The sequence below is a fragment of the Vicugna pacos genome, chromosome 14 (assembly GCF_048564905.1).
Source record: "Vicugna pacos chromosome 14, VicPac4, whole genome shotgun sequence".
In the NCBI taxonomy this organism is placed as follows: domain Eukaryota; kingdom Metazoa; phylum Chordata; class Mammalia; order Artiodactyla; family Camelidae; genus Vicugna; species Vicugna pacos.
Window position 1 is genome coordinate 168,798 of NC_133000.1, and position 25,108 is coordinate 193,905.

At 40.3% G+C, this 25,108-nt stretch overlaps 1 protein-coding gene across 3 annotated transcripts in view; it reads left to right on the forward strand.

Moving 5' to 3' along the window:
* Window positions 1-13,668: 13,668 nt before the first annotated feature.
* The window catches only part of RNF17 (ring finger protein 17), an 88,945-nt gene continuing 77,505 nt past the window's right edge, over window positions 13,669-25,108 (forward strand). For all 3 annotated transcript variants that reach the window (XM_072975913.1, XM_072975914.1, XM_072975915.1), the window contains exons 1-6: window positions 13,669-13,818; window positions 16,149-16,243; window positions 19,129-19,220; window positions 22,133-22,244; window positions 23,142-23,222; window positions 24,480-24,580. In XM_072975913.1, coding sequence (XP_072832014.1) covers window positions 13,689-13,818; window positions 16,149-16,243; window positions 19,129-19,220; window positions 22,133-22,244; window positions 23,142-23,222; window positions 24,480-24,580 — 611 coding nt within the window. In that variant the 5' untranslated portion in view covers window positions 13,669-13,688. The remainder of the gene's footprint in view (window positions 13,819-16,148; window positions 16,244-19,128; window positions 19,221-22,132; window positions 22,245-23,141; window positions 23,223-24,479; window positions 24,581-25,108) is intronic.

The following is a 25,108-nucleotide window of genomic DNA, read 5'->3' on the forward strand; positions in this document are numbered from 1 at the left end:
TTAGCAGTGTCAGCCTTGCATGACAGAAGGGAGATGGGTTTGCGGGATCAAGTGACGGTTCACCACTGTCCATCCCCTCCACTAAGTGGCTCGACCGTAGAATCTGTCAAGTCGGGTCAGGACAGACTGTGCTTGGATGGAAACCTCCTGCTGTCCAGACCACACCCTCAGGCAGGCTTTACAGAGCTAAGGTTACAGAGAACTGATAGCAATTCAGAATATTCCTTTCTGTAGATGCACAAACGAGCCCTGCCCCATGAGGGAAGTCCTCCTTCTCTGGAAAAGCCAGTTTGCCCTGTTCGCACAAGCATCGGGCATTCCTCACCTCCAGATAAACATGTGCGTCTTTGCGCCTTTGAACCAGTTCTAACAACTGCCTAGTTCCCGCATCTGGATACAAGCTAAATAAAATCATTAACACTTACTCATTGTTATATCTGGGTGAGAGCCGAGATTTTACCTTTCCTTTGAAAATTGACATTTAACCCTGAAAAGAGAGGACGAAAGCCACCATCTACTCCCCTCGGGGGCACCTGGCCTCAGCTCAGCCAGCGCGGGCCTCCCCCGCCAGCACCTGGCCCCATCTTGCACTTTTACTTCACCGATGCTGTTCTTTCCGCTTCAGACCAGAACTCCAGGCGAGCTCCTTCTCCTCTGTCCCACTCCTGGTTCTCAGCCCTCCCCTTCGACATACCAGAACCTAACTCAGGGGATTTTATCTTCTTGGTCCAGAGGTTCTAAGATAAAGTTTAATGTAGATTTAAGGCAAAAGCCTGATTCATTTTGAAGGATAGAAGCTCCCTTCTACAGAGTCGTTGTGAAGATAAATTGAGATATTGTGGAGAGAAGCATTTTGTAAGTGCATAGGTACTAGATTTATCAGTTGGTGGGGTTTTTCCCTACATTATGTGTTAACATTTGTATAACATGGGATTTCTTCCTCTTGGTTTCATTTTTCGACAAATTAAGCACTGCTAGGACACGGCAGGAACTAAATGATGGGAGAAGCACTGAGACTGAGCAATGTGGTGCTGGCCTCAGAGGAGCAAGTGATACAACAGGAAAGACAGACTTTTAAATAAGCTGTCCAGCAAGGGCAGGATTGACAGAGGTGCAGAATGTCCTGGGTCTCCAGGGAAAACCCTGAGTGGGCCCAGCTCACATTTTAAGAGCTGAGATTTCGAAGGCAAAGATGAGGGAGAGTTTTGCAGGTACCAGGAAAAGAAGGGGAAAGGCCCAGGGATGTGTCCAGTGGGTCACGACGCATCCTGGAAGCCAGCGCCCCCGGGGCAGACTGCGAGCTCCCTGGGCAAAGGGACAGGAGGGTGCAGACAGCTACTGGCCCTAAGGACCCCTGTGAGCCTGGGTGCATTACAGCCCCTGTCATCCCGGGGGTACTACAATATCTGTGACTCCCTAAGAGACAGAAATGAGATTCCCTGTGGGAGTAAGACTAACTCACACATCCAGGTGAGATGATAGGACGCCCTGCAAACAAGGAGACTGATACTAAAGCGTATTAGTCAGAAAGGCCTGAGGTGTCCACAGTGGCCTGCAGGCCCTCACAGGGCGACCCGTCCACATGGCCTGCAAGTCCAGCTGGGGCCTTGTGAGGGCTGCTGCTCGGGAAGTGCCTTCTCCCAGATGTCTCAGGTCTGTGGACCAGCACCTTCTACCCTGACACCCCTCCCTTCCATGTTTCGCTTTTCTCCATGGCAAACCCCAGCCTCTGATGCACTGCACGTTTTACCTGCTCTGTTCCCTGAAGCATCAGCCCCAGGAGGGCAGGAACGGCTCAGAGAACAGCTCAGTAAGGGTGATGAAGGAATGGCTGGAGGAGCGAGAACAGATGGTCAACAAGGGGGTGAGCCTCGAACAGAGGCTCAGAAACAGGAACGTGGAGGGCCCCCACTCAGGAGGCAGAGGAAGGACTGTGACCAGCTGTTCACAGAGGAAAGTGTCCTGGGCCTTGGGGTCTGGTGGAGCTGTTTTGAATACTCTCTGCAGAGTATTCATGTTTCGAACCCGTTCCCCGCTGGCCGCAGAACAGGATGTCTGAGTCCCCTTTAGAATCTGAGAAAAGTGTTCACACTCAGCTGGGGATATCATGATCTGGCTGTCACCTGCCAGGGCTGCTTCCTGACTTTCTCAGCTTGAGTGGATTGTCCTCCATTATCAGCAGAGAAGGCCAGTAAGGACAACTCTCTGTGCTTCAGATTCCTCAGATGCGTTCACGGAAAACTCCTGTACCCACTCCACACTTCTCCAGTTCAGCCGTAACGTGTCAGTGACGACAGCTCTCTCCAGCTCAAAAGGGCGGCCTGGGGAGCAAAGAGGTGCCGCGTTCATCTGAGCTGAATCCCACCCAGTGTGAGACAACAAGCTTCTAAAGCTATTAAACATTTTCTACAGGGGTTCCGAGAACCCGGCCTCTTAATAAATTCCCCCCAAAAGATTTGTGTTCAGAACTAACAACCTCACCCTCCTCAGGTGCTGGGGTCAAATGCAGGCAGAGCTGCGGGGCTTTCTCGGGTGAAGGAGCCGCCCTCTGCAACCACGACTCTTCCAACAGCTCCCCTGGGCCCAGGCCACGAAGCTGCCCAGACCTTCAGATACTAAAGCCCCGTGTTCAGACTGTCTCCAGAACGGCTAGGTCTCCAAGAAGCAGTGATATTTACCACCTAACCGTGAAAGACTTGGGTCCACAAGGGCACGTTCGTACTGTCTTGTCCTGCTGCTTATCCAGATTCTTCAGAAGGAAGCAGCCATCCCACTTCTACGAAAACTCGGCCCTTTCTCAAGCAGTAGTCAGCCATTTCACACATTACATTATCAGAGAGGGGTGCTGCAGTCACTCTGCAGAAAGAGAAGGCACCCCACCCCAAAGCTGGCTCAGACGTCAAGACAACCGAAGCCGTCCCCGTTCCACGTACCGGGGCACGGGAAGGCTTACTCCTCACATCATGAGATTTCCTAAGGCGAGCAGGGTGGTTCCCAAGCAAGTCCAAAAACAGCTTGAGAGAGCAGAGAAAGGAAACTGGCTCAGACTTTGTATCACGGTGGGGGATGGACTGAGGGCTCCAAAAGAGAGAACAGCCAGGCTTTCTTATTGTTGCCCAGACGTGGGGCAGAAAGAAAGGGACAAGTGATGCTTAAAATCTATCAGCAGTCAAACACCAAAAAGATGGAGTCTGACTCCTTACTATGGGGGCATGTCTGATTTACGTCAGCTCAGCGGGACGAGGAGGGAGGCATAAAGAAACGGCGACACAGCTGATAGAGGACTGCGACTCAAAATATAAAAATTACTTTTAAAACTCAATAAGAAAAACCCAATCGAAAAATGAGTCAAAGACAGTAACAGACACCTCACCAAAGAAGTTATACTGATGGCGAATAAGCATCTGAAAAGACATTCCACATCACGTCATCAGGGAAATGCGGATTAATACATGACACTGCTACACATCTAATGAAATGGCTAAAATCCAGAATGCTGACAACACTAAGTGCTGACAAGGAAGTGGAGCAGCAGGAACTCTCATTCGCTGCTGGTGGGAGTGCAAAATGGTGCAGCCAGTGTGGAACCCACTCTCACCATTCGATCCAGAAGTCGTGCTCCTTGGTATTTACCCAAAGATGTTGAAAACTTATGTTCACACAAAAACATGCACATAGGTGTTTATAACAGCTTCATTCAGCATTGAGGACAACATGGTTCCAGAGGCCCTACACTGTGCCAAAAACTGTGCTGGGCGCTGACTGTAAGCCTTATTTAGTGCTTATTATTTGCCAGACACTGTTGTGAGCACTTTTATATCTGTTAATTCATTTAATCTACCTCACAACAACCTTGAGAGGTAGATACTGTTTTATTATTTATTATTTATTTATTTTATTTATTATTTTATTATTTCTTTATTTATTATTACCCCCATTTTACAGATGAGAAAACTGAGGCAGAGCCACTCAATCTGTCAGACTCCAAAGTGTGAGCTCTCAGCCACTGCATGATGCTGTCTCACATAAACGAGACATCAGTCAACCCCTGTGAAATCCAAAGATATTTATTTCAGTCTCTTCTACTGGAAAAGCATGCATTCCAAAAATATTTTCCATAGTGATCTTTATGTATTAACATGAAAAATAAAACCTCAAAAGTATTTGAATGGTCCTACACAATTTTAAAATTCCTTTTACTTTTATGGTGTCAGTGGGAAGGCAATGGCGGAAGCAGGCTTACCAGTACACTTCCATCTTGTAGGAAGGAAAACCAGGGCTCAGAGAAGTCAGGGCTCGATTACAAAACACTGTAGCCAGACCTCTCTCCAGGACCAGCATTGCTTCAGCTGGGCCAACCTCTGAAAGGTAATTTCAGGTTCACCCAAAGATCAGAGCTGATGAAACTGTGACTTGTTGGAGAATTCTTTTCCATTTCACTTATTACATGTCTGCTAATGCGATCTGGCCCCAGGATATTAGGAAACCAAGTCCAGTGATAAGGCTGTTGCAGCTTTCATTGCACAATTCAAGTGTATGCTCCAGAGTCTCTCCACTGAAGAGCATCTCCAGAGATGTGGGACACATCACCTGAAAACAGCAGTGATGCCTCTACCTGTTGACAGCGGACCATTCACAAAGCCCTTCACACTTGATCTTCATAACAAATCTGAGAAATGATCTGGGCATTTTACAGATGAGGAGATTGAATCTCAAAGACTGATTTGTCTAAAGTCACACAGGTAATCAGTGACAGAATTGGGTTTATTTGCCTCCTGGTACAGAGTATTTTTTATTTGTTTTGTTTTGTTTGAACCTTCTTGTACCTTCAACTACTTTCAACAATCATTTCCATTTTGCTGTGCTTTACTTAATTTATGGCCCCACTTTTTTTTTTTCCTTGCTGGAACATGACATCATCCCACAGCACCCCTAAATTAGGGTTGCCAGACTTAGCCAATGGAAATACAGGTCATTCAGTTAAAATTGATAAAAATAAACAGTTTTTAGTAAAAGCATGTCCTGTGCAACAGTGTATTTTATCTTGCAGCTCTACCCTAAATACTTCAGTTTGCAGTATTAAAAAGGCAGGTTTTACTACATAACGACTGACAACATCAACAATAATTCCCTGATAGCATCTAATATGTACAAATCCAAATTTCCGTAATTCTCTAAAAACACCTTTTTACTACAAGTTTGTTAAAATGGAGACATAGAGGGGGTCCATTATTATGTTTGGCTGTTACAGCTTTTAAAGTGACTTTTATTCTGAGACAGTCCCTTCCTCCTCTCCTGCCCCTTTTTTCTTTTTTTATGCTGTTTATTTGTTGAACTGGGTCGGCTGTCCTGTAGAGGGCTCCACACTCTGAATCTGGCTGATTGCTTCCTTTTGGTGTCATTGGCTTGTACCTCTAGCCCACGTAATTTCTGTAGACAATAAGTTTCCTTTAAAGGCTTCATTCAGGTTAAATCTTTTAGGCCAGAATAGAGGTGCTGTGATGCAGAGTATTTTTCATGATCCCAGTGACTATTTCATTCAAAGCTCTTTACAGGTGGAGAGGCTCAGTCAGAGTCTAAGCAGGTTGGGAGCCTTCCTCTTTGCTCGCCTGCACACTGGGCCCTCTGTAGCGCATACCAGCGTTACCTCAGGACTATCATCCTGCCCACCCAGCAGGGGAGGGAGAGTCTCAGAAAGGTCACACAGGCAGTAAGTGTCCACAGAGCCTATGCCCTCCCACTGCCCACCTCTGTGGAGCACAGTCCCATCTCCTTCACCTCCTCGGAGAGCAACATGGGGTGGGGAGCCCCAGGCTGTGAGGGGTGTGTCTCCTGACTCTGGAGATGACAACAGTCGCACTGACAGCTCCTGAAGCTCTTCTGCCCAGTGCCACCACGTGCTCCCCAAAACATGAAGGAGCGAGAAGGCCGCTGGATCCTGTCACTCCCCTGCCCCGTAAACTCCAAAGTCAGCACAGCCCACCGTGCTCAGCATGACCTGCCTTTGCCCACCACCCCACCTTCATTTTCTCCCACCGTCTTCCTCAGCCATCACTGACAGGAAAGGTGTCAACACCACATGGCAGGGGATCACGCGGTGGCCATTTTAGGAAAACGCAGTAGACTCAAAAAGCAAGACTCATCGTGGGAAACAGAGACAAATAAAGAAGAGAGTAATTGAATGCGAAATGGATGCACAACAAAGAGATCTGAAAGAGAGTGCCTGTTGCTGCTGGGACTCTACCACGCGGGCTCAGCCCCGGTGGGAAGGTCTGTGCGTAAAAGGAAGCAGCTTTACGCACAAAAACAATGGTGAATATGACATTCACTACACTGTTTTCACTAAAATGAGAGGGACCAGTGCATATAGGGATGAGCGAGTTGGTTTCCAGGACAGTCCTGTCAATTCAGATGTGAGTTTTACTTGCCTTTAAGCTAAGAGGTGAAGAGGTGGGAAGGGGTAAGAGGAGACCCTCCTGGACGGAAAGGAAGGCTGAGAATTAATTTCCCTGCTGAGAAAAGGCCAGTAAACGTGATCATGCTGGACCTGGGCTGCCACCCCTCTAATTCTCCAACTCCCCTTTGCTACCGTGAGCTTGAACATGCCTTCCTACTTTCTTCATCTTCCCTGAAGCCATCAGAAAAATCGATGCCATCCTGTTAGAATCACGACCAGGGTTTGAGAACCACATTTACGGGCACATCTGATGGAGTATGGGCAAAAGGACAGAGCCATAAATACCACAACCAAACAATATCCCACCTGAGAAGTGACCGTGCTTCTAAGCTTTGCATGAAATGCCTTCATTCCTTTATGACTTCAGAGGAGGGATGGACAGCCTCCTGCCCATCAGAGTTTGCAAAGGTGGAGGGCAGAGGGCTGCCCACCCCTCTGGCCAGATGTCTCATGAGGGGCCACTCACAGCGTAGCCCACATCGTCAGTGACTGAAACAAAGTTTGAGACACAATGAGGGACTGAAATCAGCATCTGAAACAGTGGGTTGTATTTGTCTGTTGAGCCAACCCCAAATGCACTTCCATCGCCTGCCTCACCTCAGAGTGATCTCAGGCCTGGTCTTGCCCTGACTCTGCCCCTGGACGTTTCCTCGTCATAACAACTTGCCTCAATGCAAACAAACAAAATCTATGAAAACATGGGTGTTGTTTCTCCCTTGGAGTCTGCAGCTTTATGTTTCCAAAAGAAGAAAATCTGATAGCAGTGAATATATGTCTTGGAATGGAAGGAACTAGAGAAATGTACATGAACCACAGAGGAGTCAGAAGAGACCTCCAGAATGTAAGGCAATCTGCTCTCAGCGTGGACCCAGTCTAATGACATCCAGCACAGGACGGCTATGAAAGGGCACATGCCTGGGCTTCACCCGGACCTTCTGGGTCAGAACCTCTAGGTCGTGGACTTCTGTACTCTCATAACCTCTCCAAAGGACTCTTAAGCACACCAAAGTCTGGAAACCACGAGTTAACCTCTGCTGGCCAAGTTCAAGCCAGAGGTATCGTGGGCTCTGCAACCAAGGGCCCACACCCATCTCAGCCTGGAAGGCAGTCACTTGGCCTGAGTGTGACAAACACAGATGGAGATGCCCGCAGTTAATGAGTGGAATCCCTGACGAGAGCATGAGAGGCCCAGTGCAGGACACTAACACGCTGCTGCCCTATAGGGAGGCTCACAGGGGTACGTTCCTCAACTTTTAGGACCCTGGAGCTCTCCTTGGGACTCTTTCTCAAGAAAGGACCCTGTAGCCCCCATCCTGTCCCCTAACTCTTCATAGCAGCAAGGTTGAAGCTTGCTTATCCCCAGAAAGTCCCCCAGAACTGGCCTGAAGCAGCACTGGTCATCTCTCCAGTCATATAAAATTTCATGTCCACGCAGTCCTTTTCTTTTGTAATTCCCAAGGCAGAGTTTTCTGGAAGTGGATGTGGAGATTGGTGTAGTGAAGTCCAGGAGCATGGTCCAGGAATCAAAACACTGGGATGCTACCCATGGAGGTCAGAGCTTTGGCTTCCCCACCCTAAATGAGGAGGTGGGGTTCAGTGCTTTCTAAAGGTCCTTCCTGCCCCATTGCCCTGTAATCAATCTCTAAGAAAAAAGCCAGAGTCACTTCCTGAAAGAGTTGGGTATTCCGCCTCCTCCGGAATACATATGGAAGACAGTTTATACCTCTTCACTGCACACCTCTGCTAGCAGTAATTTAGGACAGAAAGGTCCGAGGCAAAGTAGCAGAGGACCTGAAAACTACCTTCAAAAAGTAAGAAAGGAACCAAACTGCAAATGCTGTTTGTCATGGGCCTGGCGCCATCTGGTGCATTTGGAGACCATGTCGTGCTGGCTGGGGCATGTTGGTGTACCCTCCTTACTCTCATGTTCTGACACCAAGTGAATGTTCACAACTATACTTCTACTGAGTACACACTGTGCACATTCTGTGAATGTTGTACAATAAATTATTTTAGTGACAACCTGATAATTTTAGTGAGTCTAGTGGAAAAATGGTAAACCCAAGGTTTTATTGAAACAAAAGCAGAATCGAAGTTAAAATATACTTGATCCTTTTTTGAAAAGCATAATAAAATGCCATTGTGAGGCAGGAGGGTATAGCTCAGGGGTAGAGTACGTGCTTAGCATGCATGAGTCCTGGGTTCAATTCCCAGTACCTCCATCAAAAACAATTAGAATAAATAAATAAACCTAATTAGCTCCCCCACCCCGATTTTTTTAATGCCATTGTGGAATCTATCTCTGTATCTATCTTCTGAGATGGCACTTCACTAACAATGTGATATGTAGAAGCACACATGAAAGCGGAACATCAAGGTTCATGACCCTGTCCATCCAAATCACTGGGCTCCCATGTTTCCATTGCACCCCACTTCTTCCCACTCCAACGCAAATACCAACAACAACAAAGCTGAATTTTATAGTGTAAGGGAAGGTAATAGAGCTTATGGAAGATAATGAATAAAATGAATGTTTAGCTTGGGAGAGATTTCTTAAACAATAGGCAAATATTGCAAACCTCAATGAAAATATCATAGTGAAATGAAACACTTTTGGACAACAAGAGATATCATAAAATGAAAAAATAAGTCACAGCCTGGAAAATGATATCTGTAATGGAATCTAGAATAAAGAATTGCTGCAAATCAATAAGAAATAGACACAGAACTCCCCTGCCCTTAAACAAAACATGAAAGCCTAAATGACCAATAAATATGAAATGATGCCAGCCTTATTAGTCTTCAGAGAAATGTAAATCAAAGCAAAAAGGAGATATCAAAGTACAGCCACTGAGTACAGCAAAGTACGTCAAAAAAAAACAAAACAAATGCTAATCCAAGCATTTGCATAGAAGGTTCATACACTGCTGGTGGGAGTAAACAATTTGGCTAAAAGGGAAAGAAATTTGTCTATCTTGTATACCTTTGGGTGAGGAAAGTATCTCTCTAGGTAATCTAGAATACACACCTGCCCTCGGTGGGCCTGAGATTCAGAATATGCTACTGGAGTAATCTAGGAAAACACAAGCCAAGGAATTAAATTAAAGCAGTCCAAGTTTCATAGTTTCTTGGGGCACCTGTGAGAATAAAAACATAATCTGGAGAAATGCATGCTTATTACAGGCTTCACAGGATTCCCACAAATAAGCATTTCCATGTGAGTTTAAAATGCAAAATTACAAAACACGTGAGGAAACAAATCACCATGAATGAAAATCAATAAAAATAATAAATCGCAGTATTAGACCCCTCAAGAATGCAGAAAAAGGAATTTGCAGGTGCATAATAAAGTAAGTGTATTATATTAAAGTAATTTAAAAAATGGAATCAAAGACATGAGAAAGGTATACAGCATTATCCAAAAGGTCAGGCAAATTTGGAAATTAAAAAAATATATAAAATTAGATTAAGTAGTCATTGAAAATTTAAAACTCAATGGTCATATTAAACAGCAGATCTAATGATCCAGCTGGAAAGAGAACTGATTAATTGGGATATACATCTGAAGAAAATCACCCATAACGCAGCACAGAGACATAAAGAATGGAAAATATGAAAGAGAGGTTAACAGGAATAAAGGATAAAAAAAGTCCTATTTACTGTCTAACGGGAGTTCCAAAAGAAAATAATAAGGAAGAGGTAATATTAAAAGAAGACAAATGGCTGAGAATTTGCCAGACCAGTATGATAGGAATGAATTTCTCAGACTGAGGAACTACAATCAGTCTGAAGCAGGGAAAATAAATAGCTACACTTTGACATTACAACGAATATATAGAATGCCAAAGAAAAACAACTTACCTGTAAAGAATGACAGGTTTATAGCGAACTTCTCAATAGCAACAGTAAAAGTCAGAAATCGATATGATGTTATCTTCAAATACTGAGAAAAAAACTGTCAATTTAGAATGGTATGTTACTAAATAATCATTTAAGTATGAAAATGAGATGAAAATATTTGCATTCAAATAAAAGCTGAGAGCATTCACCATTAAGATACTCTCACTGAAGACATTTCTTCAAGGTGTCCTTGAAGGAAAGGATCCTAGAAGGAAGGTATGAAGCACAGGAGGAACAAAGAATTTGCTAAAATGTGAGTAACTGGCCAGACATTATAAAACTGAATTACTTAAATAAAATTAAATTATTTCTTAAGCCAGTTGAAGTGAACATGGGCATTCATAATTTTATCCTTTATTCCTTATTGTGGGGCTAAAATAGCCTACAGGATTTTTTTTAATAATGCAGGGAAGAGAATTCCAGGCAAAGGCCCTAAGGTTGGAAAGAGCTTCACCGAGTTACAGAACTGAAAAAGGCCAGAGTATCTGGAGCACAGTGAGGAGGAGTGGGGCAAAATCAAGCTACAGAGGTCAGCAGAGACCAAATCAAAGAGGCTAAATCGAAGGCCATTTTAAGGATTTGTCACAGTCAAAGGGAAGCCATTAAAGAATTCCACACAAAGGATTTAAACAATCTAAATTAAATGTAAACGTAATTCTATCTGCTCTGTTGGAAAGATCTGGGAGGTACCAATACCTAATATGTGAGGTCTAAATGTATGTCATTGTATTTGTCACTGACCCTGCTTTACCCAAGATTTATTCAACTGTACCAAAGGCATAATTCTCTCCAGCCTGCCTGGTGATATTCAGACATGACTCCTCTGTACTGAACCACATTCAGTTCATCTTATGACACAAGAGGAACCCCTATGCAACAAGATTGTCATCCTAATGGAAAAGGAGATTGCAGCTACATGCTCCAATATTGAGTGCAGGGAGAAATCTGAAGGTTGTGAGGCACAGGTGGTTCTAAAGCTGACCCATGAATGATGAGGAAAAAACATGAACTGATGGAGAAAGGAGTGGGCACTGCAGATGAGGGGAACAGGCAACACCACTAAAAAAATGTTGTAGAAGTATTAGCACGTTACATGGGAATACTGGCTTGATTAGTACTCTGAATTCCATTATGGATTAGTAGTAGAAACTACTGGATGGTAGCATGGAGATGTATTAATGAATCAGTACTTTTTCCTGAGGTCTACAAAGTAAACAGATTTTTGAGTAGGGGTGAGCTTTTTTAAAATTGAACTATAGTTGAATTATAATATTGTGTTAGTTTCAAGTGTACAGCATAGTGGTTCAGCTTCTGCTTTTTGTTTTTGTTCTTTGCAAATTATATTCCATTATAGGTGATTATTGGGCGTAATTTCCTGTGTTGTACCATAAATCCTTGTTGCTTTTCTATTTTATGTATAGTAGTTCATATATGTTAATCCCATAGTCCTAATTTGTCCCTCCCCCCTTCCACCCCATCCACTTGGTAGCCATAAATTTGTTTTGTCTGTGAGTCTGTTTCTGTTTCATATATAGATTCATTTGTATTTTTTTATTCCACATGTGATATTATACAGTATTTGTATTTCTTTGACTAATTTCACTAAGTGTAATATTCCCTGGGTCCATCCATGTTGCTGCAAATGGCAAGATCTCATTCTTTTTTATGACTGAGCAATATTCCATTGTATATGTGTACCACATCTTCTTAAGCCAATCATCTGTTTATGGGCACTTCGAGTTACTTCCATGTCTCGGCTATTGTAAATAGTACTGCTATGAACATCAGGCTACATGTATCTTTTCCAACTAGAGTTTTCATTTTTTTCCAGGTATATATGAATTGCTGGACCATATAGTAGTTTTAGACCACTTGTAGTTTTTTAAGGAAACTACCTGCTGTTTTCCATAGAGGCTGCACCAATTTACATTCCCATCAACAGTGTACGAGGTTCCCTTTTCTCCATATCTTCTCCAGCATTTATTATTTGTAGATTTTTTGATGATAGCCATTCTGACTGGTGGGAGGTGATACCTCATTGTGGTTTTGATTTGCATTTCTCTAATAATTAGCAATGTTGGACATCTTTTCATATGTCTGTCAGCCATCTGTATATCTTCTTTGGAGAAATGTCTGTTTAGGTCTTCCATTTTTTGATAGGGTGGTTTGTTTTTTAATATTGAAATATGTGAGCTGTTTGCACATTTTGGATATTAATCAGGGGTGAGCTTTTGCATAGAATACTTCTATTTCCAAAAAAAAAGTATACAGAAAAGAGAAAATGAAGACTGTATGCAGGCTTTTATTCGTAGCAGCTGAATGTACCCTGCCATCTCCAGATGCTTCCTCCACAATATACCTGCCGCACTGTTACCAGATCACATCATTCCTTGCTCACACAATTTGGCCAGCACTCTACTGCTTAAATGGTGAAGTCCAAACTCCTTAGTCTGGCATTCATGACCCTGTAAGGCTCAACTCCAATATACCTCTCCAAAAAGCTCACTGTAAGTTAAGTTAATACTCTGGCCAAATGATCTATAAGTTAAATTCCGAATAGACCACAGCATCTCCCACCTAGTTTCTCTTGCTTATGCTGTTCTTTCTCCCTGGAATGCCTCATTTACCCTGTTTACTTCCGCAAGACCCATCCAGGTATTAAGGTCTAGTGGAAACCCTCTATCCTCTAGGAAGGCTTTTCATACAACGCAGATAATTCTTCTTTTCTCTCACTCTCCTCTGGCATTTAACACAAGCTACCGTACTAGAAGTTACCCTTTAGGTAGAGGCCTCCATACCTCTCAAGCGGGAACCTGTTAGTTTGTAAATTTTTAGCACCCTCAACTGTTGCCGACCCAGTGCCTTGTACACCGAGAGTTTGACAGCTGTTGGCAATCATGACCACCTTAGTCTGAAGTAGCTAACCCATCCCCCTACCGGTAGGCAGCTGGGCCGGCTTCCGCACCGAAGCCCCTATGATGCACGAGGGAAGGGGGACGACTTCAACGTGAAGGATGGTTCGCCCCCTGTGAGGTCAACAGCAGTGGAAGGAATGCTGTGTGAAGTCTGATTTAAATGCAGTAAGAGTGCCAAGGCAGTGACGCTCAGACTAAGATCGGACGGGGAAACGGTTTTTGATCACCTCGCGCATCATTTCTCCGACGGCTGCAAAACAGAAACAGCCCGCGTGCCCCGCTGGCCGCGGGGGGGGGGCTTCAATTTCCTTGCCCCTGATTGGCTCTCTGGAGCCGCCGCCTCCGGTGATTGGCCACTGCCGCGAGGGACGTCGGTCCGCACGCGGCGGGCGCCCTCCGAGCCTGAGGAGGCGGCGATGGCGGCTGAGGCGTTGAGGGCTCGGCGCGGCCTGTCTTCCTGCGGGCAGGTGGAGAGGCAAGCCCGAGCCCAGGCCACGGGGGAGGCCCTGTGCGCCCGGTGTGGAGGAAGGGCGCCCGGAGCTTCGGGTGAGGGCCTGAGGGTCAGCCCGCGGCCCGCGCGGGGGCGGGGCGGGGCGGGGTGGCCGCGGCGGCGAGGCGTGCGCGGGTCGAGGCCGGGCCCGGAGCCCGCGGGCCGCGAGATGAGCGAGGCTGGGACGCGCTGAGACGGGCGAGGGCGGCTCTCCTCACCCCCAGCCTCCCCGTGCGCCGCGCCTTCCTCACCGGCCGGTTCTCAGGTCGGTGAGAGGGGAGCTGTGAGGCCCTAGCCGTCATCCTGTGGTGAAGCAACGGAACATGGCTTCCTTGTGTAGTTTTTGTTGTAGTAACGAATAGACCACTGTGAAATGTTTCTAAAATTACACAACGGACGTTGGGGATGGGCCGGGGCACGCGGCTCGGTTTGGCAGACAGCACCTTACTTCTGTGCGTCTTGCGTTCTGACCTTGTGCGGCAAGGGAACGAGCGCCCTTGATTCGCTCCCTCAAGACTCCCCTCAGGTGGAACAGGTTCAAGTTACTTAATGTAACCGGAAAGGCGGTACGGTGCTGTGTCTCTGCCAGGGGCGAGTTGTTGAATTTCAACTCCTGGAGCTGCTGAAAGCCTTTTTACGCTGTGTGCCTGTTAAATCTTTGCACTTTCGAAGTGAAAGTCAGTTTTCTCAGTCCCTCCAAGACGAACTAGACATGAGCGAGTGGGAAAAGTTGGTTAGTTGTGTTTTCGGTGGGGAGCCAAATTTCTCCTACCCCAAATTTCCATCACTGCTGTTGCATAGAAAATCGCCATTATTCGAATGAGATAGTATTACAAAGAAAAGTTTTAGAACATGGCATTTTAAAATCACTGCTTCTTCCATACATTTTTATTATAATGCTGAGAAGTACTCAATTGGAAAGATAGTGCCTGTGCATACAAAGTTGTGAAACTGCTGTAAGCTGTAATGCAGCACAAGTTATTTTGCTTTGTACAATGTCAGAAACCTTATAAAAGTAAAACAATTGAAATAGTTTTGATTTCTTTAGTAACATTATCTCTGGGATTTAAACGAGCTTTAAAATTTAGCTTGATTGTAAGCTAGCTTCAGATGTTTCAGTTGGCTTTAAAACTAAAGCTTTTTTTAATCAAAAGAATGCAATTATTATAATATAAATTAGCAAGAACACTAATTTTATAGTGAATGGTGACTAATTTTATCTAGTTTCTTTTTCCCTTTTTTTCTTGCAAAGTCTTTTAAAACGACAACCTGTGAAAGTGACATAGCTATAATGAATGCCTATTATGATAAACTCCAAATTCTACTTAGATTATTAGCATCTTGATACTAGGTTTTTCAATCAAAATTACGGTATCATACAGAGGAGAGGCAAGACTCAAGACCACCTTGCTGGTGTGAACATGGCACAGGGGTTAGGGTTCTGGAATTGGCCGCAACATCATTTGCAACATCCTGATTGTGGCACGGGCAATAGAGCCATTGGCATTCCAGTTCTCAGTGTGGTCGGGGAGTCACTCTCTGGTTTCTTTTTTATTGTGGTTTTAAAAAAAATACCATTAAATGTACCATCTGAACCATTTTTAAAAGAACAGTTCAGTAGTGTTAAGTATATTCACATTGTTGTATAACAGATCTCTAGAACTTTTTCATCTTGCAAAACTGAAATGCTACCCATTAAACACTAATTCCCTCCCTACTCCAAAGATAAGATTATGGTATTTCCCTTCATAAATGCTAAGTTTGTGAAGATGATCTTTATATGAGTCATGTGTGTGTGACATTAGTGGCATCTGACTTCTGTCCTTGCCAGTGTCTTAGATCATGAAGAGAATGGTCTTGCCAGTGTCTCAAATTGGCCCTCTCTGTCCCATCACAGGTTGGGAAATACAAATTAGCAGAGGGCAGTATGATCAAGTAGAACATTAGACTTGGAAACAGAACTAGATTGGAGTCTAGATTATACCATTTACCCCAGATCACTAAAATGTTTACCCATCCCTAGGTTGAATAAAATATTCCCAGCCTGCTTAGCCATGCAATTTACAATGATCAAATGAAGTATGTGAGAGCACTTTATATGATTATAAGAGATGTCAAATTTGAAGAAGTATAGGTGCTAAATAACCATCTAAATGAATGCAAACAATATTACATAGCTCTGCCTGGTTTTTCTTCTCATTTTTCTCCCTCCTTCTGACCTGTTTTGTTTCTCCTGAATTTCGTTTAATAAGTCATCCATTTCCAACTAAACTACATATCTTTTCCTATACAAGAGAATCCCCTTTAACTTTCCGTCTGATTATACTGAACATTCAACATTAACAAATTGTGCAAAGTTTAATTCACAATAAAATTTCATCTGTAGGTCACCATCATGAACTTCAGTGTGGACATGCTTTTTGTGAACGGTGCTTGTTAGTAACTGAAGAATACAGCACAATTATATGCCCTGATTGTGAGGTAAGTTTTAGTCTTTCATATTGAATGCATTACAACCTAATGTTAAAGGTGAAAATATTGGAGAAATAAGACATACTTTTAGTTAGGAACTAAAAACTTGCATTTTTGCTCCTGAGTCTAAGGAACCTAGCAAAAGATAAGCTGTTCATATCCCCTTTATGATTGTTCAAAGTGATCAAAGGGAATGCAAGGTTAAGTTTATACACTTAGCCTATATATTTTGACTTTTTTGGACATTTTTGTGGAATGTTGCCTCTATTTATTTTTATCTTAATGAAGTAATATTCCTTTCAGATTTGTACCTGCATTTTCCACACCAATACCATGCAAGCAAATTTTGAACTTTGCCCTGCCCCTCAACCTTTGTGTGTCATCAAATTTCATTCGTAGAGATGCTAGAGTGAAAAAAAAATGTTAGAAGTTAAGAATCTTTACACAGTTTTAACTGAAATATTTTAAATCAGTTGTATTTAATAATTTCTTAAATTTTCTGGAAGAAATGTCCTGTATCAAATCTGTTGATAGTAACATTAAGCTCTTACTATGAAATGCCAGGCCAAAAGGGCATAAATGAAGAGGCAGATAGAAATGAAAGTTTTAGTCCTCAGTTCTGAGGGGACACTCTTAAAAATAACAATTGCTCCATTGTGATTTTCCTAAAGTAACACTTTTACCCTGATAACCTAATAATACATAACTATCTTTGGTACCTTATACTTAAAACCTTCCCAGAACATCCTCTTTCCCACCAGAGGTATATATTTAAATGAGAGACTATCGCATTTAGTAGTCTGCTTTATTTTTCTTAGCAGCATTAACCTATTCTCATGAGAGTCTCCTACATTACTTTTTTTTAATTGAAGTATAATCAGTTTACAATGTTGTGTCAATCTCTCCATAATAGTTCAGTCATACATATACATACATTTATTCATTTTCATACTTTTTCATTATAGGTTACTACAAGATATTGAATATAGTTTCCTGTGCTATGCAGTAGAACCTTGTTGTTTATCTGTTTTGTATATAGTAGTTAGTATCTGCAAATTTCAAACTCCCAATTTATCCCTTCCCCCCACCCCCTTTCCCCTCTGGTAACAATAAGTTTGTTTTCTATGTCTGTGAGTCTGTTTCTGTTTTGTTATTAAGTTCATTTGTCTTTTTTTTAGTTTCCACATATAAGTGATATCATATGGTATTTTTCTTTCTCTTTCTGGCTTACTTCACTTAGAATGACAATCTCCAGGTCCATCCATGTTGCTGCAGTACTTTCAAAGACTATATAATAAACTATGGTACATAAGAGCTGTAATTCTTAACTAATCTCTTTATGATAAAACATTTAGGTGGTTTTCAAAATTTTTCACCATATCTTTGCACAATTCTTGAAACCCACTCCCACCAAAAAAATCTTATCTGCAGATTCTGTTAGTTTCCAGGTCTAAAAAATATCCATGTTTGAGTTTGTCCATTTTTTTAATGTTTGACCATTTAATGGACAAAAAGTGGGTATCTCCTTGTTTTAAATTGAAATTCCCTGACTACTAGTGAAATTGAGCAATTTTTCATATGTTGACTTCTTAGCTCCTCTTCTGGGAGGATTTTTAACGGATCCTTTTTGGTCCTTTCCATACTTTTCTTTTGAATTGTCTTTTTCTAGCTTGTCAGACTATTTCATGTGATAGAGATATTAACACTTTGTCCTGTGTATTTTAAATGTTTTCTCCCAATTTTTCACTTTTAATTTTGTTTATTACATTTTACCATTCAGAAATGTTTCCTTCTTGAATTGTTTTTCCTCCTCCTTAGTGGCTTCTAGGTTTTCTTTGATTAGGCAGACTTTCCATCTCAGAGTTACAGTACTTTTTTTTCAATACTTATTTTTTTTAAAAGTAAGTATTAAATCCCTTTATATTTTATATGATGTGAGTATGTGACTTTCTTCTTCAGAATAATTAGCTGACTTTCCCACATGATTTATTGAATAATCAATCTTTCCTCTATTTAATTGAAATGCCACTTATAGTCTATATGAAGTTCCCATATATTTGTGGATCTGTTTCAGGGCTCTGTTCTATTCATTTACAGTTGTCCCTTGGTCAGTGCAGGTTTGAGCTGTGTAAGTCCACTTATGTAGATAAATACTACAGTACTACATGGTTTGCTGTTGGTTGAATCCGTGGATGCAGAAGCACCGCACATGTAGAGGGCCAGCTGTAAATTACATGCACATTAAGCCCTGCGTTGTTCAAGGGTTGACTTGTATTGTGCCACTACCTTAGTGTTTTAATTACAGTAGCTTTATTTTCTGGTGGGATAAATCTCCACTGAATGTTATATTAAAAATTTTATATTCTTGCTCATTATGTTTTCATACGAACTTCAGAATTGTATTAATTTTATATCAGTTGTGTTTTAGGGTTTTAAATCTTTGTCTTCAAGACCCTAACCTAATTCTCCATTTATTCAGTTCTTGTTTATGACTGCTAATAAAGTTTTTTATTTTCTTTTCTTAGAGCTTGTATTTTTCTTACTATAGTTATTCCCAAGTATTTTAGAGTTTTGTATGTACCTTAAAATAGCATTGTAAAAATTTTACAGTGAATTTTAAAAGTATTGTTCTAAGTATTTCCTTTAGAAATGTAGCAGAGTGAAGTATAGTTAATGTTCTGCTTAATTAATTGCCAATTAAATGATTTTTTTAAAAAAATTAAGTAGGATAAAAACATGTAAATGTTGCTTTTTCTTTGATTTAAAGAGGATTTCAGGATCTTTAGAGCTATTTTCAACTTTATCTATGGATGACACACTAGTTTTTTGAATTCTGGATAAACAGAATTTATTGAGTGACTTTCTGGTTTCTTACTTTCATCTTTTATCCTAAGGTTGCTACAACTATAAATACAAAACAAGGATACTGCCCAATAGATGGATATATTAAAGAAGAGTCTTTTATGGAAAAACTGCAGCCAAAAAAGTATGTTCTGTGTGCACTTATTTTAGTGTTTGAAGTTTAACATATTTCTCGAAGAGTTATTTTAGAATTATTGATAAAATGTCATTCTTAGATTAGTGTTTGTAACCCATTGTTTATACATTGCTCTTTAGGTTTGTAATTTATCTTAGCTGTAAATGAAATGGAGACTCCAACTCCTAAAGAAGCAGCATTAGTTTGTTCTTACTTAAAGTGGGGAAAGAAAAGAATGCAAGATTGCCACATCAGAGTAAGAGAAGCTGAGAACAGACTTCAGCAAAAACTAGTGTGCTGAGTGAGAAGATAATGGAGGAAAAAAATAAGAACGTACATTTCTATTGATTCTCAACAGTAGTATGAGTACAATACAATGCAGGATTTTGAAAAGAAGTGGTTTGAGAGGTGATTTATAGAAAGTGATAACTTTGAGGTTATTTTATTCATTTTTCCATTCTTGTGTAAGATTTTACATGTATATGTATTAATAAATTCTCTTCTTAAAATAGTATGCAAAGTTTTTTTTAACATATTCCAGCTGGAGATGAGCACCTGTGTTTTTTTTAATTGCACTTATTTATATTTGTCATCTTCTTCTAGTCTACAAGCCCCTTTAATGTCAAGGGCCATATTTTATTGTTTTCTACATCCCTGATGCTGGACACAGAGTAAACATTTTATAAATGTTAGACGAAGAACCATGATATTTTGACATTTGCTGTAGTTTTTCTGAAAATCATTTTTTGATCCTAGGCGAATGTACATTTAGGGTTGACTGTGGAATGAATCATGATTTAAAAAATGGTAAAGTTTGACTTTGCAACTTTTTAAGGGTCAAAGAATCTTCTTATTAATTTACCAAGATGCTACTCAGATGGTAATTATATTTTTGTATAACTTTTAACTTCTTAAATCATATTTAATATGGAAGTAAGTTATATGAGAAATAAAATAAATATAGGGTTCCCTCAAGGAACAGTCTCATTTGAAACTTTTCAATTTTGTTATTGGCCCAAACATCTATAGATCCCCCAGTTCCTCATATCTCATCCATCTTACCTCCTGAAGATTATATTTCCACAATATCACCCATATTTATAATTTAACTTCCATTTCTACACCCTGTTTGATTCTTTTAGTCTCTTTTGGCTACCTCCTTAGGACTTCAGACCCTTTCCTGCTCTATGGTTTTCATTACCTATCCAGGTAAAATCTAAAATCCTTTAGACTAACTGTCATGACTTTTCATGTTATTGCTGTAGCTTCTCTGTCCAGATTTATATGCATGCGTAGAAACCAACAGAACAGTTTTTCCTTTGGGTAGCATAACCACTTAGCTAAAGTCCAGCAGTTGGTTATTGACAGAACCAGAGGTGAAACTCAGGCTCATGGAATACCAGTACTGCTCCCAACTGCTGTATTTGCATTCCACCGGTCACTTCCTCCATAGGCTCTGAGTGAATAGAGTAATCACTTCAGGAATCTTTTTGGCTTCCTGTGAGTCAGTGGCCATAACAAATTTGAACACCTACAGGAATCTAGCAGATGACTTACTGGGTGAGATAGACTGACATTAAATGAGCGTTAAGGATTGTAGCAGACAGAAGGTTTACCCACTCCAAAGGAGGTAGCCTGTACTCAGCTCCAGCCAATTACTGCTTTGTGTTAAGACCATCCCAGTGTTGCGAAATTATCCTTTTTTTTTTTCCCAAGAGAAAATATAAATGTGGGCTTCTGTATGAATCTTTCTTTTTATACATCGTCCAAGTCAAATTTGATTGTACTTTTGTCTAGATCTATATAATATTGAATATGGTTGCAAAGTGAAATTTCATTTTCAGAAGTAGATGAATCTGTTTTAGGTACCCCAGTTTTTTTCTGAATTACCATTTTAAAATTTGTTCTCCATGTCAAATATACTTATGTTAGAAACTCCTCTATTTCCTAATTTCAGTAGAATTTGGTTTAAATGGTTATATATTTTAAAATAGGAGTATCTTTTGATACATGATGTGTTTCCTTCCTGATTTGTCTTTTAATATTTTGAAACAGGAATTGAATAATGGACTCCTTATGGCCAAAGCATTCACATATGTTTTTAAGAAGATGAATGTTCACTTTTTAAGTAATAGAATGTTAAAAAATTATCTAGTCTATTATTTCTCTCTATGAGAGTAACATATTTAATCATAGTTTCTTCCATGAAGTGTCATAGGCTTCTGATTTACTTATTCAACAAACACTGAGTGCTTATTGTGTGCTAGCTAACATAGGGATATAAAGATAAAAATAGGCAAAAACTCTAGCATCTGTACTCAAGAAATGTAGCTTACTTTTTCTTTGAAATTAACTTATCTGGTAAATTCATTACCTTTATATACATTATCTAGGCCTATAAGTACATTTTTTAATAGCTGGCATTTGTGTATATAAATAATTGAGCTTGAGACAGTTAAAGGATTATCAACATGTCTACCAAAAAATATCAGAGAAGGAGAGATGGTTAGGAAATTCAAGCACAATTAATACTGTAAGCTATTATTTTTAGGAATTTGTTAAGAAATTGAATTCTTGATTAAAATTAAGTTTTATATGAAAGCATATTTAGTCATGGTTTCCCTGTCTTTACTTATCATAGATAATTGAGAGCCCACTGTTAAGTGTTCTTAGAAGTCATGGTATGATTTATTTTTTTAGTTTTTTTGAGTGGGGAGATAGTTAGGTTTATTTATTTATTTATGTTTAATGGAGGTACTGGGGATTGAACCCAGGATCTCGTACATGCTAAGCACACAGTCTACCACTGAGCTATAACCTCCCCCTGAATTATTTTTGAGAGAGAGTAAAAATCAGACTAGAGGATTGAAACCATTATATTAATTTTGGTATTTAAAATAAATGTACTTGACATTTTCCAGAATAAAGAACTGTTCTCAGGACTTTAAAAAGACTGCTGACCGGCTAACTGTTGGTTTAGAACATTCAGCCTTCACACGTGGGACTGTTCTGAACCCATCAGCTGTAATGGAGGTATGAAGAGTGTTATTCATCAAGTGACACGTGGCCAGACGTTTTTACTTTGTCTCTGGTAGCTTCACTTTCCTCTTCTCTCAAGGTTCCTATAACTGTAGATTCTTTTGAAAACATGAAGGTAACAGAGGTAAACCTATACTCCCTTGCTTGAATCTCTTGATTTGTTCTGAACTGTTTTCAGCAATTCTCTTTTCCTCCCAAGTTAGCCCATTCTGCCTTTGACCAGCTCTGTCAGTGCTCTTGATATTTACCTGCACGTAGCTTCCTCCTTTGGAACCTAGTTATTGAATTCACATTCTATGAGATTGTATAAAGTGCAAGTTTCTAAATTCTAAGGGTGATTTACCAGGTATTTTAACGGTGACTGAAAGGATGGTGTAATTGTTGTTGGAAGATTGAGTTTTACCTGTTACTACTCCATATCACTTTAAATAATGTATTCTTTTAATTTAAGACTAGAAACAGGACAAACTCCAAAATACTGCTGAATGAAGTATTACATCTTTTTGTTAAGGGGATCATTAGTGGGCTGGGAGAGAAGACAGAGCGCTGTCTTCACCTTCATTGTTTAAATCTTAACATAGCCAAATTATAATCTTTTTTTCTTAAGAACTGTTACTTTTTATGTATATATATTTATTGCCATGATAAATTTTTCAGGTAGTTTTAAGATGCAAAATGGTTGTAGGACATAATTCCATTTTTTCCAAAAAGGTACCTAAAAGAAATTTGGGATGCTATCACCAAAACTAAAATGTTAATTGTTGCTTCTTTTCTGATTTCTGTAGTGGGTCTGTAACCGCAATGGTAGCTTGATGTTTTTGCAGCTGCTATGTTGTATCTAAGCATCTATTTTTATACTTTGTGTTTGTATATTCCCCTTCCCTTTCTTAGGAGACTAAAACTGTGGAAGAAATTGATGAAGCATTGAAGATAGCAGGCCAGAATTTTGAAGAATTAAGTATTGCTGTAAAAGTAAGCATTTTGAATGATTAAATTCTATCATAAATTAAGGCATGTTCTCTTTAACTGTGTAATTTGGATGTAATATCACTGAAATTGGAGCTTAGCATTCAGTTATTAAGTATGATTATCAAATGATAAGAGAAATATACAAAAGAATGGACACCTCTCATGGCCTGCTAGCAGTAATCTCATAGCATTGTTGTGCTAGCAGCATGCTGAAATTGGAGCTCTGTTAAGGAGCTGTGATTTCCGCTTGCTGTGAGCTGAGTTTTGTCTTGGAAGCATTGCAGATCACCTTTCTAGCATTGTGTGTTATCTGGCTGTAGATCGTTACACAGAGTCTTACGCTCTTTTCTCCTTAACCCTGTCACCCGAGAGAGAGAGAGACTTCTTTATTGAGAAGGAACAAATTCCTTACACCCAGCAGCAGCAAATTCACAGCCAAGGCACTCAAAGGGTTATAGCTGATACGGGAGTTAAGACTTCAACACGTGAATCTGAAAGGGGAGTGGGGTACAGAATTCAACCCATAGCAGTCTGCCCTTTGGCCCTCCCAGATTCATGTCCTTCTCACATGCAAAATACATTCATCCCATCTCACATACCCCAAATTCTTAACCTATTTCAGCATCAACTCTAGCTCCAAAATCTCATCTAAGTATCTTCTAAATCAGGTATAGGTGAGACTCAGAGAATGACTCATGCTGGGGCAAAATTCCTCTCCAACTGTGAATGTGTGAAACTAATAAATTATCTCCTAAAATACACTGGTTGGATAGGCATAGGTAGACATTCCCATTCCAAAAAGAAATTGGAAGAAGAAAATGTCACAGATACCAAGCAGTGATTCTTTGAAAATATGAAGAAGTATGTGAAATAGTTAACACTTTATTTCAAATATTTTTAATACTACATTTTAAGTTTTATAAATTTAAGGAATCCTACCAGAGAGAAATTCAGCTATCCAAAATGATTCATTTTCTGTACTGATTAAAATGATAAGAAGTTTAGAAAACTTAGTGGGTTTTCTAGGCCTTTTTGCCAGTTTATCAGTACAAAGTGCCAAAAAAGACGTGATCTTGCTAACAAGTACCAGGATTTAAAGTTTAACCTTGTGAATTACTCCATTTTTATCATCTAATCTCCTCTTGTGTTGTTATTTTGAAAAGTCCAAAAAGTATCTTTTACTTTCAAAATTATGTTAAAGAGTACAGTTCCTCAAAAATAGAAATACCAAATTATATCTTTGTATTATGTTCTTCCCAGATGCTCGAACACATACACAGTCAAACAAAAGAGGAAACAGTCAGTCTTATAGAGGTTCTGGAGAAACAGTTTGATCAGCTTTTTACTTCTCTTGATTCCAGGTAATAAGTTAAAAATATAGACTCAATGAAACTGAAGCTTTTAACATTAACTTGTCATTTTATTCCTTTGCATAGATTAAAGTAATGAGTAACTTTTAAACTAGTTTGGAAGGTTATGGGTGGTCCCTATAGGCTGATGTTTACAGCTTCAAAATGAAGAGCAGCGTTTTTTTTGGTTTTTTTTTTTTTGGCTATTTGCCTTCTGATCCAAAGCTGTTCAGATAATTTCTTTCTTAAACCAGTTAGCATAGATAAATGATTTCAAATTCTGAATCCCGTTGTAGAATTCAGCATACTTGGGAAAATGCAAACATACTTTTTCTGGTACGTAATTTCATCATTTTTTCTTGTGTTTATTTGCATCACAGAAAATAATAACATACTTTCTAATACTCATTTCTAAACAAATACCACCATACTGTTATATAGCCATCCTTTTTTAAAACTTTGATATATAAGAGCTTAAATAATCTTTAATCACATTTTTGTATTTCAAGAGGCAGGCTCATAAAAGTAAGAAATACATTT